General features: G+C 36.7%; 1 protein-coding gene across 3 annotated transcripts in view; it reads right to left on the bottom strand.

Annotated features, from left to right (window-relative positions):
• Window positions 1-3,786: 3,786 nt before the first annotated feature.
• The window catches only part of MRPL1 (mitochondrial ribosomal protein L1), a 156,077-nt gene continuing 139,362 nt past the window's right edge, over window positions 3,787-20,501 (bottom strand). For 2 of the 3 annotated variants that reach the window (XM_053703298.1, XM_053703297.1), the window contains 2 exons: window positions 17,271-17,352; window positions 3,787-4,122 (listed from right to left, as the gene is read on the bottom strand). In XM_053703298.1, coding sequence (XP_053559273.1) covers window positions 4,013-4,122; window positions 17,271-17,352 — 192 coding nt within the window. In that variant the 3' untranslated portion in view covers window positions 3,787-4,012. Of the gene's footprint in view, window positions 4,123-17,270; window positions 17,353-20,501 lie in introns of those variants that run through there. The other variant, XR_008400696.1, reaches the window with a different exon arrangement.

Genomic DNA, 20,501 nt, shown 5'->3' on the forward strand with positions numbered 1-20,501 from the left:
AGCATTGAACTAGAGTTATTAGTTAAAAACAGAAGATTCTGATATTTCATTGTAATATTTAAATGCAATTCTGATTTGGGAGATTATTGTGAATAAGGTAATTTTATGATCTTTGTATAGCATATTATAACAGTTTAAACGTGTATAGTTTGATTCATATCTGGTTTTCTAGAAATATAATTCAATGTGTCTATAAATTTTAACCAATATAAAGAATTTAGGAATTTACATTAATTTTATTGTTTTGTATAAGCATTTTATTGGGGGTTTATTTTAAAGAATAATTATTAAATATATTGTATTATAACCCGGCCATATACTGACACTATGCTTCACATGCAGAGAAAAATGTTAACACTAAAACAGTGATACATTAGAAGCATTTTTGCCAATACATGTATATTGCAAACTTACTAAAATATCAAAAAATGATATAGCTCTTGCAGAACTTTATTAACCTAAGAGGCAAGTTCAAGTAATTTGAAAACAAGTTGAGATGTCTGGTTTATTGTCAATTCATATAAAATGAAACACTTTATCATGTAAGATATATATAGTTTTATAATCACCTATCTACGCACATACCGAAATGCCCTCACTAAAATCATTTTTGTGGTCTGATACATAATTTGCAAACATTCTTCTGCATTGCTTAAGATATCACAGTTGGCAACAATGTATAAATCTTTTTAAAAAATAAAAATTCTGTGACAAATAAACTTTGCACCTAAAAGAATAAATGTGGGGCATTTTAGTGTTTGTTTTTTATTTCATATGACTTTATATTTTTGTTCACACTTGGTAATGGGTGTAGGCATTTTATGTTTGTTTTTTTTATGTTTTAGTATGCAGAGGTTTCTATTATTTCAATGAGGTGCCATGGGTTGCTATGATAACCCAACATTACAAGTCACCAGAAATGATGCATCTATGATCTTGTTCACTTCTGTTAAGGGTATTGTCAGTATATTTATGAAAATCTTAGTAGTGCTATCCAAATAATATATAAGTTTATGGCAGGGTTGCAAACACAATAAAATAAAAAAAAATAGAAGCCCTACTTAACCATGCATCTACTAGACCATACAATTAATATAAATACCTGAATTCTTTTATTTAGTTAATATCCATAAACATATTGAAGTATATTTGCAATAAAAGGAAATGAAACAAAATTTATATGCGTTAAAACCAACTCTTAAGATATGCTATCCTTCTTACAAAACCCAGAAAAATATACCTTCACAATTCAGCCTTTTAATTATTTAACACAATGGGACTAAAAACCTTTAACATCCAAGCAATACAATTCTAAACAGTGTTTATAAAACAATAGGATAATATATATTCTGCTATTTAATTGCAATTTATCCTAATACAAAATTAACTGACAATATCAGAACTTGTATAGATGAGTTACTTAGCCAATCAGACACAGATTTAAACAATATATATATAGGCTGTGAAATGCTAACTAAAACACACTGTTTCTTTAAATCTATTAAATACAAATTAACTATGCATATAACTTATCTTACAAAACCTTGAATACGTTACCAAAGTAAAAAGCAGTCGATATCCGATTATTCCTTGGTAGGAATTATTTTACCTCAGATCACCAATAAGTGTATATCGCAATCAATGAGAAGAAGGTAGATCAGCTTGTTTAGAATGAGTGTATTTTGGACGCCCAGCAATGTATCATTCAAGTCAGCAAAATCTGTCCCTTTCTCTCCATTGCATTCACTTTTTATTTGGTTTTCCCATCACTGGTAAATTGTGGGTGGCCCTGCGGGAGCTGACCTTCCCATTGGTTATCTGGGAAGTCTAAATCGGATTGGCCCTTGGAAATTTCATTTTTAACAGCCAGAGAGAACCTTCTGGCTGTAGTTCTCGCAACATAACACCAGGTGGCAGCACAAACAGACACAGTAACATTTGAAACAACTTAAGTCAGTATTTCTATGAAATGGTTATTAATTTTTATCATAATTTACTGCGACAACTATTCATAATATTTGTTTTGGATAAGTTATATCTTAATGAATTTTCTGATCATTTTGATATGAAACATCACATATCTAACATTATATTAAAATAACTTATATTTCATAGTTATATCACATCAAATATATATCTCATAGTCATATCACATCAAAGTAACTTCCATATTTTCATCTCACTATATTTTAAAAGATGTATGTGAAACTTTATAAACATTTATTTGTATGTTTATATGATATGACTTAATTCATTTCATGCGGCATTCCGTCTCTTTCTAAGATTGATGCTCATGACCAATGGTTGTCTGCAATAAAAATAGAAATAATTATTAGAGATGATCCAATCATTAGTATGTGTATGGTCCATAAGTATTTATTTATATTCTTAAAAACACAGAGGCTAAGTAAGATCTTTTGTGTTTTCAAAACATATATATCATTTCTATGTATATCTGAATTTATCTGTCTGAAAAATATAAGCAAAAACAGAGGTTATTACACATTTTTGACTGACTAAAACAGTTACCTCCCAAGCTTAGCAAATACCCATGTAATAATAATATAGAATTTAGACAATTTCCCAAATTTCTATATTTAATACATTCTGGGGCATGTATTTAAACAGAGAGAGAAAAAAAAATGTTTATTTGCTGTCTGCTTACGTGAACTTCCAGAGTCACACCTTAGCATTTGTCTGTGTTTTCCAAGGCCTTTATTGCTCCACATGGGGTCAATCCATGAGGAGTTGTAAGAGTCTTTAAAACAGCATATTTCCTGTTTAGCCAGCAGTGCAGATGTGTATTTAAAAATTAACACCATGTGCATAAAAGCTGTCTCTCCATGATTTTGATCAGTTCCAAAAGGGTAATTCAGACATTTCGTCTCCATATATTTGCCTGTATCCTGAAACTATGTTATATTTTAGTTCCTTGCTAAATTATACAATTGCATAATTTAACATATTGAGTGTGTGATATCTCCCAGAGATAATCCTTTGTTCTCCTTTCAGCCAAGAATGTCTCCTGTGCAATTGGAGTGGGGGAGATCTAATCCTTTGTCCTACAGACCATGTTCATATCCACAGATCTATTAAATAAAGACAAATATACCTCTATATATTATTTAATAATATTTCAAATACCTTGACAGTATTTAAGTGTTAAAGTCATAATTATGATTGTCCTGATCTTGAATTAAGGGAGTAAGTTTACCAAAACATCAATCAATATGAGATTTGTATTTGTGGTATTTATGTATGTATATGTTTGTGTGTATTATCTCCATTTTCCAAAAATCAGAACTGTGTGCCATGCAAGTGGTTGAAGTGACAAAAGGGCTTACTGCAGTCATCGACTAGATGACCTGCTAGTATCATTTTGTTGGTACATCCTGTGAGTTTGCCAGACATGACACTTTCATACTCTTTTTGTAGCATGCAGAAGTAGCTCAGAAAACTGGGGAAATGCTTATTAATCAAAAATTAAACTGCCCTAGAGTTGAAGAGCTGTCCATTTTTTTTACGTTCATACCCCTTTAATTGCTGACCCTTTAATAAAACAAAATATCTTTCAGGAACTTGTAACAACAATAGTTCAATTTACAAGACATAAGAAAAACTAGCAGGTTCAGACTGTGCTTTTATATAATATACTTGTCAGAAACCAGCAAAATGTTGAAAGTAAAAAATTAGAAATGTTTAAAATATTGCACATTGATCTGTATTTGTCTATTTCTTATCGTATTCAAACATAGGCAATTAAAAGAATGTACACAATCTTAGGCGTTTCGATATAAAGAAATGGTTTAATTACAAAAAATGAGCCCTTTTTTGTCCATACTTCTCTCTCAATAACAAGATAAGTGACTTGGGGTTTTCTCAGCACAAGAAAAATTACAGCAACACTGTAAAATATTTTGAATGTTTATTAAATATTCTACAGCTCTCAAAAGGTTGAAATCCACAGCGAGCTTGGAAAATGCTAAATGATCTTATGATATGGATTCTGGCTTCAGTTTGTTTTAGCAGTTTCTGGTTCTTCTTTTGGGAGGAATTGTTGGAATTTGATGAACAATGCTTCGCTTGTGGCACTGGAAATGATAACTCGCTCCACAAAAGGTCCTGGGGGGGGAGAAAAATAAAATAAATAATGTTACTGAATACACAATAAAACAAACAAAACAAAAAAACAAACAAACAAAAAACATTCTCAAGGATTTGTGTGAATAGGGACATGTTAGTACTGTACCTACTTTAAAGGGACAGTCTAGTCAAAAATCTAACTTTCATGATTCAGATAGGGTGCGCAACATTTTAAACAACTTTTCAATTTACTTTTATCATCAAATTTGCTTTGTTCTCTTAGTATTCTTTGTTGAAAGCTAAACCTGGGTAGGCCCATATGCTAATTTCTAAGTCTTTGAAGAAAGCCTCTTATTTCAGTGCATTTTGACAGTTTTTCACAGTTGGACAGCACGTGTGTCATATAGATAACATTGTGGTCACTCCCTTGGAGTTATTTATGAGTCAACTCTGATTGGCTAAAATGTCTGTCAAAAGAACTGAGAAAAGGGGGCAGTCTTCAGAGGCTTAGATACAAGGTAATCACAGAGGTAAAAACCTTGTAATTCCAAGGCCTTACTTTTGAATAACATAACAATGAAGTCTAAATATTTTGTAAACAGATTAGTGTCTTGCTTGCTGCAGTTGTTTTTCCATTGCCACACTAAACACCACTTGCTATATGTTTGTTAATTAGCGTTTGAGTCTGCAGTCATGTTAGCATAAAGTGCATTGTTTTGCGGTTGTTATATGCTGAAGCATATGTAGCAGGGGGTTAGCCTTGAGAAGTATGCAGTGTGCCTTTCCAGTCCTAATAGTTCTAAAAGCCACAAGTTTTAGAGCTATATTATAAAGAGGGTAAAATAAATAATGAACGTATAATGCAAAGTTGTTTTATTAGGCCTAGCTAAACATTTTATATTAAAATCTCTAAGTGTTTGCTATTCCTTAAAGGTATAGGAAAGTCAAAATGAAACTTGCATGATTCTGATAAAGCGTGTCATTTTAAGACTTTTAAATTCACTTCTATTTTTAAATCTGCTTTGTTCCCTTGGTATCCATTGTTGAAAAATAATACGCACATATCCTACACTAGTGTGTGCTAGCTGCTGATTGGTGTGTCTTGTGATTGGCTAACTAGCCAGTAGTCCAATGCTGTTCTTTCAACAAAGCATAGCAAGATAATGAAGCAAATTTGATAATAGAAGTAAATTGGAAAGTTGTTTCAAATTGTAAATTCTATCCAAATCATGAAAGAAAACATGGGGTTACCTGCCCATTTAATTCTACTTTAAAGGGATATAAAAAAGAAACAAAAAATATATCATGATTCAGATACAGCATGTGATTAACCCTTTCCTGACAGGGTTAAAGTGTCTACATCGGAACAACTGTTCCGATGTAGACAAATTGAAATCACGATCGCGAGATTTCAATTATTGGATCGGGTCTGGGGAGCGTCCCTATAACCCTAGAAACGCCCTCCAGACCGCGATCAAATCTGAGAAGCACAGTAGGCTTCAGGACAGCCGTTAACTATGACGTTCTATTCCGTCATAACGGCTTTAAAGCCCAGTGTAATTATGACGGAATAGAACGGCATAACGGCGTTAAAAGGTTAAAAAAACAAAAACTTTCTAATTTACTTCTATTATCAATTTTTCTTTGTTTTGTGGTATCTTTTGTTGAAAAGTGTGTATGCTTAGGAGCCGGAGCCAATTTCTTAAAGGGACATTATACACTCATTTTTTCTTTGCATAAATGTTTTGTAGATGATTTATATAGCCCATTAAGTTTTTTTTTTTTTTTTTTTTTTAAATGTATAGTTTTGCTTATTTTTAAATAACATTGCTCTGATTTTCAGACTCCTAGCCAAGCCCCAAAGTTTTATTTGAATACCGTCAGATACCTACTCCAGCTTGCTCCTGTTTGTGTAAAGGGTCTTTTCATATGCAAAAGAAGGGGGAGGGGGGGAGTGTCTTATTTCCCACTTGCAGTGGGCTTTCCAGCTACCTTTTCAACAGAGCAAAACTGACAGCTTCTAAGTAAGTTTTTAAACAGTTTTATACTGGATTTTTATATCAGTATCTGTGCATCTTATTCTTTATAGAAGTGTCTATTACATGCAGTTATATGAAAATGAGTGTATACTGTCCCTTTAAGCACTATATGGCAGCATTTTTGCAAGAGCACTAGATGACAGCATATCTAGGTATCTCTTCAACACAGAATATCATGAGAACAAAGTCACTGACAATAGAAGTAAATTGGAAACTTTTATTAAAATAGTACGCTCTGTCTGAATCACAAAATAATTTTTTTGGGTATCATATCCCTTTCATTTCCCTTCAATGTGAACCTACAGCCTCGTTTTGATATCTTTTCTTTAAATTCCTCATGTAAGGAAAGCATATATCCTCAAACACATATTTAGAGCTTTGTTTAAAAAATGTTTGCATATTCTCAAGCTTGTTTGCTATAATCTGTGTTGTATTTTAACACCTATTCCAAAATAAATACAGGAAACTTTTGCAGCCCCATATCCAAGTGAAAGACAGGTTTTTAAAAACAAAACAAAAAAAACAAGCAGATAAAGTGGAGCTTTTATTGCAGGTGGTTTTCTTTCACAATATTTTTTTAGTTTAATGTTTTGGCATTTTTTTGTAACTGTGTGCCTATAGAAATAGACATGAAATCTTTAATTTAATAATAATAAAAAAAAAAAAAGATGCATTACTCCTATACAAGTACTTTTTTTCTGCACTGCAGCTTGGCTCTTTTTCCTCCATTGTCTACAAAGGTGATCATCAGCAAGTAGGTGGCGAAGATTTGTAGCGAGAATTCAAGCGTTTGTATCAGTTGCTTTTTTAATGGAATTTTAAGCTAATATGCCTGTCTGAAGCTTGAAATATTACACGCATGTAAATTTTCCTGCTACATTTCACACATAAAGCCTACGAGCCGTGTATATAAGGCAGGATCTCTTTATTTAAAGTGATGGCACTTTCATTCATAACTTGATTGGTTCTGATTGGAAGTTTGAAGAACGTGACATTAACGGCACAATTTTAACCGTTTGTGAGATATTTTTTAATACACGCATTTGACATGAAAGTTGTGAATGAAGGTGCCATTAATTTGGACAGATGGTTCACACGCAGCGTAGCATTTTGAACAAAGTTTACCATCATTTTAAGGCTTTCATTTTTCAATAAAACTGTAGTTAACCGCTTAGTGACCAGACAATTTTTCCATTTTCTTACCTTTAAAGGGACAGTATACTATAAAATAGTTTTTCCCTTAATGTGTTTCCAATTACTTTTCTACTAGCTGTGGAGTATAAAATGTATGAGATTTGCTTTTTTAAGGTTTATTTGTGTATATGAATGAGCTGGTTTTGTGTTTTGAAGCCACAACCTAATACAATGGGTTGAGCTTGTAGGTATAATCAGATCTCATTACTTTATCACATTGTGTACATATACCTGCTTCTTTATCTTATATCTGTCCATAAACCAATCACTAATACTTGTAGAGAACAATGGAAAATTAACATTTTATTACCTTATCTCTTCTATAACCAACTGGGAGTGTAATTTCTCCTACTGACTGTGTTAACACAGCTTGGCCTTGAGGCCAAAAACTTTCAGGATGGGTGGGGATACCACAGGCTAAATCAACTATTTCAAATGCCAATATAAGGGTAATGGAAATACTTGTAAACAATTTAATACACTCCAGCAGGTAAAGTAGATCATTGGGAACAAATTAAAGGGGAGAACATTTTTGAATAAACTGTCCATTTAAGGACTAAGGCTATTTTTACATTTCCGTGGTGTTTGTGTTTAGCTGTAATTTTCCTCTTACTAATTTACTGTACCCACACATATTATATACCGTTTTTCTCGCCATTAAATGGACTTTCTAAAGAAACCATTATTTTCATTATATCATATAATTTACTATAATTCTTTTTATAAAATATGATAAATAAATGGAAAAACACACACTTTTTCTAACTTTGACCCCCAAATTCTGTTACACATCTACAACCACCAAAAAAAACACCCATGCTAAATAGTTTCTAATTTTTTTCCTGAGTTTGGAAATACACCGTGTTTACATGTTCTTTGGGTTTTTTTTGCACGTTATAGGGCAATAAGTACAAGTAGCACTTTGCTATTTCCAAACCCTTTATTCTTCTTCAAATTAGCCATACTTACATTGTAACACTGATATCAGTCAGGAATCCCTGAATAACCCTTCACATGTATATATTTTGTTTTTAGTAGACAAACCAAAGTATTGAGCTAGGCCCATTTTGGTATATTTCATGTCCCCATTTCACCGCCAAATGCGATCAAATAAAAAAAAATTGTTAACTTTTTCACAAACTAGGTTTCTCACTGAAATTATTTACAAACAGCTTTTGCAATTATGACACAAATGGTTGTAAATGCTTCTCTGGGATCCCCTTTGTTCAGAAATAGCTATGGCTTTGGCATTACTTTTTGGTAATTAGAAGGCCGCTAACTGCAGCTGTGCACCACACTTGTATTATGCCCAGCAGTTAAGGGGTTAATTAGGTAGCTTGTAGAGTTCATTTTAGCTTTAGTGTAGAGATCAGCCTCCCACCTGACACATCCCAACCCCCTGATCCCTCCCTAACCTCCCTCAAACAGCTCTCTTCCCTCCCCCACCTCACTATTGTCACCACCAGAACTAAAATAAACCACCACCAGTACTAAAATAAAAAGCTTTTTTTTTTTTCCCTTTTTTTTTTTATATTGAACCTGCAGTGTTGGATCCCCCCTTAGCCCCCAACCTCTCTGATCCCCCCACTACCTATTTGCTGCCATCTTGGATACTGGCAGCTGTCTGTCAGTACCCAGTTTGCCAAAAAAACAAAAACAAATTATTCTTACTAGATAATTTAATTTCCTTCTGTGTAAGGAGAGTCCATGGCTCCATTCCTTACTGTTGGAAATTACTGAACCTGACCACCAGGAGGAGGCAAAGACACCCCAGCCAAAGGCTTAAATACCTCTGGTAAGCATAATTTATGTTTTCCTTCTTAATATAAGGAGAGTCCACGGCTTAATTCCTTACTGTTGGGAAACTTATACCCAAGCTCTAGAGGACACTGAATGATAACTGGAGGGACAAAAAGAGAGACGGACCTTAATCTGAGGGCAACATAGCCTGCAAAACCTTTCTCCCAAAGGCTGCTTCAGCTGAAGCAAAAATATCAAACTTGTAAAATTTAGAAAAAGTATGTAAGGAGGACCAGGTAGCCGCCTTACAAATCTGATCCATAGTGGCCTTGTTCTTAAAGGCCCAAGAGGAAGCCACTGCTCTAGTAGAATTAGCCGTAATTCTCTGAGGAGGTTTATGTCCCGCTGTCTCATAAGCTGAGCGGATAACACTCCTCAACCAAAAAGATAAGGAAGTCAAAGAGACCTTCTGATCCTTAAGCTTCCCAGAATAGGCAACAAACAAGGAAAAAGTTTGTCTAAAATCCTTAGTAACCTGAAGATAATCAAGGCACGAACCACGTCCAAATTATGAAGCAAACATTCCTTCAAAGAAGGAGGATTAGGACACAAGGAAGGAACCACAATCTCTTTAATGATGTTGCGGTCTGACACAACCTTAGGGAGAAACCCTAACTTAGTACGTAGGACAGTCTTATCAGAGTGGAACACCAGATAAGGAGGCTTACATTGCAAAGCGTCAATCTCAGAAACACTGCGCGCAGAAGCAATAGCGAGTAGAAAAAGAACCTTCCAGGACAACAACTTAATGTCAATTTCATGCATAGGCTCAAACGGAACCCGTTGCAAAAGCTTAAGAACCAGATTCAGACTCCAAGGAGGAGCCGAAGATCTGAACACAGGTCTGATCCTTATCAGAGCCTTAACAAAAGACTGAACATCTGGAAGCTCTGAGAGCCTCTTGTGCAGTAAAACAGACAGGGACGAAATCTGTCCCCTCAGGGAACTGGCCGAAAGACCCTTCTCCAGTCCATCCTGGAGAAATAATAGAATCCTGGCAACCATAACTTTATGCCAGGGAAATCCACGTTCTTCACACCAGAATAAGTAGGTTCTCCACACCTTATGATAGATGCGACGAGTAACTGACTTACGAGCTTGAATGAGAGAATCAATAACTTTCTCAGAAAACCCTCTCTTGGTAAGGACTAAGCGTTCAAACTCTATGCAGTCAGCCTCAGAGAATCTAGATTTTGATGAACAAAAGGACCTTGTTCTAGCAGATCCCTGCGACAAGGTAACCTCCATGGAGGAGATGAAATCCTCACTAGATCCGCGAACCACATCCTTCGTGGCCACGATGTAGCAATCAGTATTACTGACGCCTGCTCCTGCTTGATGTGGGCCACTACCCGAGGAAGGAGTGGTAATGGCGGGAAAAAGTAGATTAGACTGAACCTCCAAGGCACTTCTAATGCATCTATTAGCTCCGCCTGAGGATCGCTGGACATCGACCCATATCTGGGTAGCTTGGTATTGAGACGAGATGCCATGAGATCTATCTCCGGCGTCCCCCACATGTTGCATATCTCCGCAAACACTTTGGGATGGAGAGACCATTCCCCGGATGAAAGGATTGTCTGCTGAGAAAATCTGCTTCCCAATTCTCCACACCCGGAATGTGGATCGCTGACAGCAAACAGTTGTGGGCCTCCGCCCACTCCAGAATCCGAGATACTTCCCTCATTGCTGGGAGCTTCTCGACCCCCCCCCCCCCGATGGTTGATGTAAGCCACTGAGGTTATATTATCTGATTGGAATCCGATATACCGGCACAAAACCAGAAGAGGCCAAACCTTCAGAGCACTGTAGATTGCTCGAAGTTCCAGAATGTTGATCGGGAGGGAGCGTTCTTTCTTGGCATCCTTGGCGTGCTTTCTTGGCATCCCAAACAGCACCCCATCCTGATAGATTCGCGTCCATAGTCACAATCTCCCAGGATGATCTTAGAAAGGATGTCCCTCGGGACAGATGATCTGGACAGAGCTACCAAGAGAGCGATTCTCTCGACAGGCTATCCAGGGAAATCTGTTGATAGATCCAAATGTTTGCCGTTCCACTGTCTCAGCATGCACAGCTGTAATGGTCTGAGATAGAACCTGGCAAATGGAATTATGTCCATGTTAGACACCATGAGACCAATTACCTCCATACACTGAGCCACAGAAGGCATTAAGGAGGTCCGGAAGGCAAGACATGCCAAAGCTAGCTTGCAACGTCTCTGGTCTGTTAGAAATATCCTCATGGATATTGAGCCTATTATAGTACCCAGGAATTCTACCCTGGTGCTTGGAATAAGAGTACTTTTCTAAATTTATCTTCCATCCATGAGATCGAAGGAGAGAGAAAAGAGATGCCGAATGGTCCTCTGCCAGATGAAAAGATGGTGCTTGAACCAGAATGTCGGTCCAAGTAGGGAGCTACTGCTATACCTCGGGTTTTGGCGATGGCCAGGAGAGCCCCTTAGAACCTTTGTAGATTCTTGGAGCAGTAGCTAGACCAAACGGACGTGCAATGAACTGGAAGTGCTGATCCAGGAACGCAAACCTCAAGAACTGGAAGTGGTCCTTGTGGATTGGAACGTGAAAGTAGTCATCCTTCAGATCTATAGTGGTCATGAACTGTCCTTCCTGAACAAGAGGAAGGATGGACCCTATTGTCTCCATCTTGAACGAGGGGATATTTAGAAACTTGTTTAAGCACTTTAGGTCCAGAATCTGGCGGAAAGTTCCCTCCTTCTTTGGGACCACGAACAGGTTTGAATAGTATCCCAAACCTCTTTCTGCGATAGAAACCGGGACAATGACCCCTAAGGAGGACAGATCCCTCACGCACCCCAGAAAGGCTTTCCTCTTTTCTGGCTTTGAAGACAGACTTGAGAGGAGAAATCTGCCCTTGGGTGGATGAGATTTGAAACCTATCTTGTATCCCTGAGCTATGACCTCCAGGACCCATGAATCCTGCATGTCCCTTAATCAAGCATCTAAAAAAACAGCGACAGTCTGCCCCCTACACGATCCAGCGCCGGATCGGGGGCCGCCCCTTCATGCTGACTTGGTCTCGGCGGGCTTCTTGTTTTGCTTAGATTTATTCCTGGATTGAGCCGGCTTCCAAGTGCTCTTGGTTTGCTCTGGCTTAGAGGAGGACTGCTGACATTGGGACTTCTCAGAACGAAAGGAATGAAAATGAGATCCTTGTCCCTTAGACTTGTTCTTTTTATCCTGCGGAAGGAAGGCACCCTTGCCCCCTGTAACAGTGGAGATAATGGAGTCTAGGCCTGGACAAAATAAAATATTTCCCTTAAAGGGAAGGGAAACTAGTCTAGACTTAGAAGTCATGCCCGCAGACCAGGACTTCAGCCACAGCGACTGACGGGTCTGTACCGAGAAAGCAGAAATCTTAGCATTCAGCTGAATAATCTGCATGTTTGCATCACAGATAAAAGAATTAGCAATTCTCAAGGCTTTAATTCTTTCTTGGATAACGTAGAGGGGACCCTCCACCTCGATCAAATCCGCTAAGGAGTCGCACCAGTAGGCCGCAGTTCCAGCAACCGAGGCAACAGCCACTGCCGGTTGAAACAAGTATCTTGTATGCTGAAACATTTTTCTGAGAAAAGTTTCCATCTTCTTATCCATCGGCTCTCTGAATGACGAGCTGTCCTCAAGTGGGAAAAAGCGCGCCAAGCTACAAGCTGTGCAGCGTTCAAAGTGAAAGTAAAAACCTGTGTGTTCCATTACCGCATAAGAAACAGTCTATGAGCCTAATAAATCTCACACATAAAGCAGCATAAAATCAAAGTATCCCATTTGATTAATCCCCACTCTTCAATAACCTCCCTCAGGAGATATTAACCTAAGATTCTATTAAGATAAAAGGAGTCACACTGTGACCCTGTCTTCAGCGTTTTCAACATATGTAAAAATTGAAACGATCTTACCAGAATCCATGCTGTGGAACAGAAACACAGCCTCTCAAGTGTGACAGTCTTGTATCATCGCTCCTGACATGGACTTGAGTGAAGAAAAAGCAGGCAGTGAAACTCGTCAACACTGCTTATGGAGCTGTTAGCAGGCAGTCTGGATGGGTTCGCAGGAAGACTCTCCCTGCATCTCCAGACTCTAACTTTTTTCAATGCTATCACTGAGAGGCTGACAAGACTACTTAAAACTCCAGTCCCATATTGAAGGGCAGATACCCCTCCTTAGGAACTCCTCCTCCTGGTGGTCAGGTTCAGTAATTCCCAACAGTAAGGAATGAAGCCATAGACTCTCCTTATATTAAGAAGGAATTTTTTTTTTTTTTTTTTTATATATAATAAAACATTTTCTGTAGTGTAGCTGCCCCCCTCAATACACCCTACCTTTCCCAGATCCATTGCCCAACATTTATTCCCCCTCCTTCCTTTCCATACATTTACAACACATTAATGTAAATGTGTTGCACGCTCGCCCCCCCCATCCCTCTCCCGCTCCCCCATCCCTCTTGCCGCATCGCGCACACTTCTGTGTGACTGGATCCAGAACTAACCAATGATGGGCCGCCCACCAGCCTCCCTGCTACGGCTCCCACCCACCAACGATCTGCACCATTGATGGCCGATGCAGAGAAGGCCACAGAGTGGCCCTCTCTGAATCGGTGGGTAAAAAAGGGTATTGCAGTGATGCCTCAATATCGAGGCATCACTGCAATACCTGGAAGAGATCACCATTGCTTCCAGCGCTTGAAACCCCAGAGGACGTGTCAGGCATGTCCTTGATCCTCAATTGTATTTTTTTGTAGGACGTGTCTGACACGTCCTTGGTCATTAAGGGGTTAACGGCTTGCTTTTCAACAAAAGATAACAAGAAAACAAAGTAAATTAAAAGTTCTTTAACATTGTATGCTCTATCTGAATCATGAAAGATTTGGGGTTTTGTGTCCCTTTATTCTATTTTGGGGGGAACAAAAAAAAAAAAAAAGATAAAAAAAATTAGAAAAAGCATTAAAGTGATAGTACAGTCCAAATTAAACTGTCATGATTCAAATAGGGCATGTCAATTTAAACAACTTCCTAATTTACTTTTATCATCAAATTTGCTTTGTTCTCTTAGTATTCTTAGTTGAAAGGTAAGCCTAGGTAGGCTCATATGCTAATTTCTAAGCCCTTGAAGGCCACCTCTTATCTGAATGCATTTGACAGTTTTTCACAGCTAGAGGAAATTAGTTCATGTGTTTCATATAAATACCATTGTGCTCACGCACATGAAGTTATTTAAGAGTCAGCAATAATTGCCTGAAATGCAAGTCTGTCAAAAGATCTGAGATAAGGAGGCAGTCTGCAAAAGATTAGATACAAGGCAATTACAGAGGTAAAAAGTATATTTCTATAACAGTGCTGGTTATGTAAAACTAGGGAATGGTAAATAAAGGTATTATCTATATTTTTTAAACAATAACATTTTTGGTGTTTACTATCCCTTTAATGTTACAAGACAATTTTCTTGCTTTTAATAAATAACAAGATATTTTTTCCTTAAAATAAACTCTGGCCCGGTCTATGCAATGGGAAACAAACAATATAAATAAAAAAGTGCACTGAATAACTGAATCACCAAGCATTTAATCTCATTAAGATATTTAAAAGGGAATTTGGCAGCTTTACAAATAGCATTTGAATGTGAAGTAAACAAGGAAAGAAATATTTTGAATGTCCTACCCTAACTTTGTGGAACTCCTGCTTACAAAGAAACCAGGTTCATAATTTGTCCAGCAGCAGGTGGCTTAACAAATTCTCAGTAGATTTGCATTGCCAACAATTGCATAATAGCAATAGCACTTAGGGGTAGATTTATCAAACCCTTTGGGCAGGCTTTCGTCTGCCTACGACTGCAGGTTATCACAAGATAACCTTAAGTCCGTATTTAACAAGCAATGGTCATCAGACCACTGCTTCCCTAACCTTTCGCCAGCTCTTAAGTCCGACCAGTAAGATTGACAGCTCCTGCCCACAAAAAAGCGCACGTGTGCAATGCTGAATTCCGTCAGTGGAATTCAGCCCGCCAGAGGCAGCTGCGGCAGACGGGATAAATCGACCCCTTAGTCTGAACTTCAAATGAGTAGTAGATTTTTTCTGACAAATTTCAGTTATGTCTATTCCCATTAACTTTGTATCATGTGACAGCCATCAGCCAATCACAAATGCATATACGTATATTCTGTGAATTCTTGCACATGCTCAGTTGGAGCTGGTGACTCAGAAAGTGTAAATATAAAAAGACTGTGCACATTTTGTTAATGGAAGTAAATTGGAAAATTGTTTAGACTTGATGCTCTATCTGAATCATGAAAGTTTAATTTTGACTTTAACAGCAGGACTGGTTGACTCACACTACTTAGTGAAACACTGATTATGCTGCTTGTCTTAAGAGGTTTTTAGTAACAAAAATTGTATTGTATTTTATGATTTATAATAAGCATTGTCCTATTTTTCCAATTACTTAAAAATATGTTTATATTCAGAAAATATAACAAATATTATTAGGGCTATTAAACAGAAAATACATGCAAGACATAATGATGTATTCAAAAATTAGCCTTAGAATAATATGTAGATGTATATTTTAAAATTATATTGAAAATATAAGTGTAAAGGTTTAGTTTCTATAAAGTTATCTCTGTGTAGACACGACTGTGTGGAATCTTTTTTAGATAATCCTGTGTCCTACGGACAAACTCTTTTATTGCTTGTTTTTTTTATTTGTCACCAATTGTCATCAGCAGGAAAGATAGATAAGGGGAAAACTTTAAGGGACATTAAACTGCTGGACACAACTACCCTAGAATAGTAACTCCTCTTGTTATTGCATTTGTTCCTTCAGCTCTTTTCAAATCTGTTCTATTTTATTAGCTTAAAGGTGTCAGATTCTGAAGCTCTGCCTCTTTGTACTGGGGGCTGCCATCTTGGAACTCAAGTATTCTCACAGTCTGTGACATAAGCTGTGCACTCACAGACCAGTAATATTTCATTTTTTTACAGCTGTATACTGTGCTTCAGGTTAAGGTGCATTATACAAAGCAGGAGATGTACATTTTTGCTGGGGTTGCATTGATCTATATTATTGTTTAGTGCTTTTTTTAAAAATATATTTTTGTGTAACTGTAAAGCTGTGTAAAAAATGTAAAGCTCACATGATGTATCATGCACACTAACCTGAAGCACATTATACAGCTGTAAAAAAGTGGACAATATTACTGATCTGTGAGTGTGTGCAGCATCTGTCACTGTCTGTGAGAATACTTGAGCTCCAAGATGGCAGCCCGAGTGCAAAGAAGGCGGAGCTTCAGTATATTAAAACAGGAGAACTGATTTGTAGAGAGCTGCGAGAACAGGGTAAAATGCAGTGACATGGTAAGTAGTTACTATTCTTTTGTAGTTGTGCACAGCAGTCAAGTGTCCCTTTAAGTTCAAACATAGCGGCACCCATTACTTTATAGAAACTCAGCCGAATTTAGAAAACTAACAATTTTCATAGATAAATTAAAGGAAAAGGGGACAAAATAAATAATGAAAGAATATTGCAAACTTTATTCACTACACATAATTAAACATTTTATATTGCCATCCATTTAAAGGAACATGAAACCTATTTTTTTTCTTTCTTGATTCAGATAGACCATAAAGTTTTAAACTAATTTTCAATTTCTGTCTTATCTCATTTGCTTTGTTCTCTTGTTATTTTGTGAAAAGACATACATAGGAAAGCTTAGGTGCAGCAATGCACTACTGAGAGCTGCTTATTGGTGGCTGCACATGTCTCATGCCGTTGGTTTACAAGATGTGTTCTGCTAGCTCCCAATAGTGCATTGCTGCTCCTCCAACAAAGAATGCAAAGAGAATGAAGCAAATTTGAAAACTAAAGTAAATTGGAAAGTTGTTTAAAAATGATGTTCTATTTGAATCATGAAAGAAAAATGTTGAGTTTCATGTCCATTTAAGGGTTAATAAAAGCTAACTTATCAACATTAAAACAATCACACATTTGCATATTATGTGACGTTTTTGATTATACTCCATGAAGAAATGACCTACTTAATATATTTATCCTAATAATTACAGGAAAGGGGGGCAAAATAAATCATTACATTTTTCATATTACAATGTCTACTGCTTACCGTAACTCAAAGGCTTGTAAGTGCTGACGTTCTTTATGAGAGAATCCAGGTTTGCAATTATGTGTTCACTAGGCATATCCAACTGCAAGGAAACACATGACATGAAAAATAATCACAATGCACAAAATAAATAAATAAATAAATAAAAAACATGCAATTAAAGTTAAGGTTGCCAGATAAGATATGAACAGTCTCACAAATTGGGTTCCATTTATGAAAATATGGATGCAGCTTTGGAGCCCTTGTTATACCACATGAAGATCTCTATCCCCTTAAAGGGATACTAAACCCAAAATTTTCTTTAATGATTCAGATAGAGTATGCAATTATAAGCAACTTTATAATTTACTAATATTACCAATTTTCTTGCTATCTTTAGTTGAAAAGCAGGAATGTAAAGCTTTGGAGCCAACCCATTTTAGGTTCAGCACCCTGGATAGCACTTGCTTATTGGGTGCTACATTTAACCACCAATCAGCAAGCACAACCAGAGGTGCTGAACAAAAAATGGGCCGGCTACCAAGCTTTGCATTCCTGCTTTTCAAATAAAGATAGCAAGAGAACTAAGACAATGTGATAATAGGAGTAAATTAGAAAGTTGCTAAAAATTGTATGCTCTATCTAAATTATTAAAGAAAACATTTGGGTTTAGTATCCCTTTTAACGATGCATACGTCACTGGTCTTTCTATGGGTCTAGTGTGGTCTTGCCGCTCGTTGTGAGACCTGTGCTATTATAAGCAGAAAATCCCTTAACAACCAGCAACGCATTGAGGGGCTATGCAAAAATGAAGATATTTTAGATGAAAATCTCCTCATCCCATTGTAATGTGTCTTTAAATAGCCAATCAGAATCCATTCCCAGGTTCTTCCTAGGAAGTTGCATTCGGCCTATGCAAGCAGTCACTTTATTTCCCTCCTCAGTTTAAAAAAGTTTACTATAACATCTTGCAAGATTATAGTGAAAACCCACAAGATCACAGTAAAGCACATTGTAAACTAAGCACTGATGTGATGCTAATTAACTTTTTTTCACCAGGCAGATGACAGTAACTGAAGGATAATTGCTTACAGAGCACATGCTTTGGTGTGCTGGAGAAATTTTGAGGTAAAATATCATCCTTTTTTAAATGGGGATGTTCACGTGAAATTTTCTAGTCAGCATTTTACAGATATGCTGCGTAGAAGTAGAAGTCGTAAGACTGCTGCTTCCTTACCTCTCTGCCTCCTGCAAGGTCAAAATATCCCTGGCAGATCCATCCAGGGTGACTTAAAGGTTCCCCAAATGGTTGCTCAAGAGCAGAGGGCAGGATGCGGTGGGATTGAAAAAGCAATACCTTGTGCAATTATAAATTCAAGCGATGTGCATCTTGTGTTGGCAAATAGCCAAGAAAGCACCTAACCCAAAGCTAATGTACTATATGGTATGAATACATAAACACACTACCATGGAACCCCCAAGATCTTGTCAGATGATGAAGTGATCTTTATAATCTTCTGATAAGGACTTGTAGATATCCCACAATGCCTCAGCATTTGCACAGTGTGTGACCCCTTAGTATGAAGGTACACATCCTAAGGTTGATGTCAACCAATGTGCATATGCTGCTGAAAACCAGTAATACCACTTTTACTAGAAGAATTTTGCTAATGTGAGTTATTAAATGTTATTTAAAAATTGAAATGCAACCATGCACATTTTGAATTTTGACCTTTCTATGCCTTTAACTCATTTGAAAGGGTTAAACATATACCTGCACTCCTAGAACTCAGGAGGACACAGCTAGTGATTGAAGCATACACATTTATTGTCATCTGGGGAGGAGCCCATAATATTACAAAAATAATGAATTTGTATTTCTTATATCACTAATATCTATGTCCGTGTTATTTTCCTTCCAATAGACATAGAGAAGGCATTTGACAGGATGCATCGAGATCTATCAAAGCAAGATCTGGGCTAATTTATAAAAGGAAGCTTTCATTCTAGACAGCCCCCCTCAGCCAAGGCCAGATACCTCATTAAAATGTTTCCTGCACTAAAATTTGTACTTACAACCTTCTGCCCCCGCTGGTTACTTAACTGCGCCTGGTTTCAGCGCACCCGCCTTAACGTGGCTTGTTTTAAAAAAAAAAAAAATTATTGCTGCTTCTGCTCCAACGCCTCCCCTGATCCGCTCTGGTGCCCCACAGTTTGAAAACTGCCAAGATAGAACAACTTTCGAATTTAGTTAATTTACCTAATTTGTTTTGCTCTCTTGTTATCCTTTCTTTGAAAAACATATCTGGGCAGGCTCAGGAGTAGCATTGCACTACTGGGAGCTATCTGCTGATTGGTGGTTGCACATATATGCCTGCTGTCACTGGTTCACCAGATGTGTTAAGCTAGTTCCCAATAATGAATTGTTGCTCCTTCAACAAAAGGATACCAAAAGAACAAAACACATTTGATAATAGAAGTGATTGGGAAAGTTGTTTAAAATTGTTTGCTCCATGTGAATTGTGAAAGAAACATTTAGGTTTCATGTCTTAACCCATCAATTATTATATAGTTTCTATTTATTTATTTTTTGCCTCTTTATGACACTGAACTATCATTTATTTATTTTCATATCAATAAAGTTTAACTCTATAGCTCTTTTAACTCTAAGCACAAAATGATTTAGCAGGTTTACAAGAAGTCACAAAAAGGCCATATTCTCTTAAATTTACAACTAACATCAAATCCCCTTGCTTGACAACGGAATGATGCATAGATGTGAAATGCACAATTATTTAGCAATTGGTGAAGAGATGTTTGTGTTAAGAGATTTCTTCTGATCAATAGCACAGACTGATAAATGAAAAATAAAATGTAAGCCCCACTTTACTGTACTAAAGAAAATTAAAATGATTATCTAAGCAGCCGTGAATTAGATATTTTTTTTTGTTTTTCTGTAATGCTGTCCAAAGTCTATCAGATAATTACAAAAAAAGCAAACACAAAGCGCTCAGCTCGATATTTTCTTTATAAATATTTATATGAGAAAAATTCAAAAGAGAAATATTTCTATGGCACACCGTCACTAGGATACGCTGTGCATCAATAAAATATCAGCTTGTCAAATTGCAAATAGCAACAATATTCATTGTTGGTCTTTTTTTATCCTTAGGTAATAGCCACAAACACTACATCTGAAAATAAGTTTTAATATCATGATTGACAATAAAAAAACAAAAAAAAAACTCTCTC

The sequence above is a fragment of the Bombina bombina genome, chromosome 2 (genome assembly GCF_027579735.1).
Source record: "Bombina bombina isolate aBomBom1 chromosome 2, aBomBom1.pri, whole genome shotgun sequence".
Classification (NCBI taxonomy): Eukaryota; Metazoa; Chordata; class Amphibia; order Anura; family Bombinatoridae; genus Bombina; species Bombina bombina.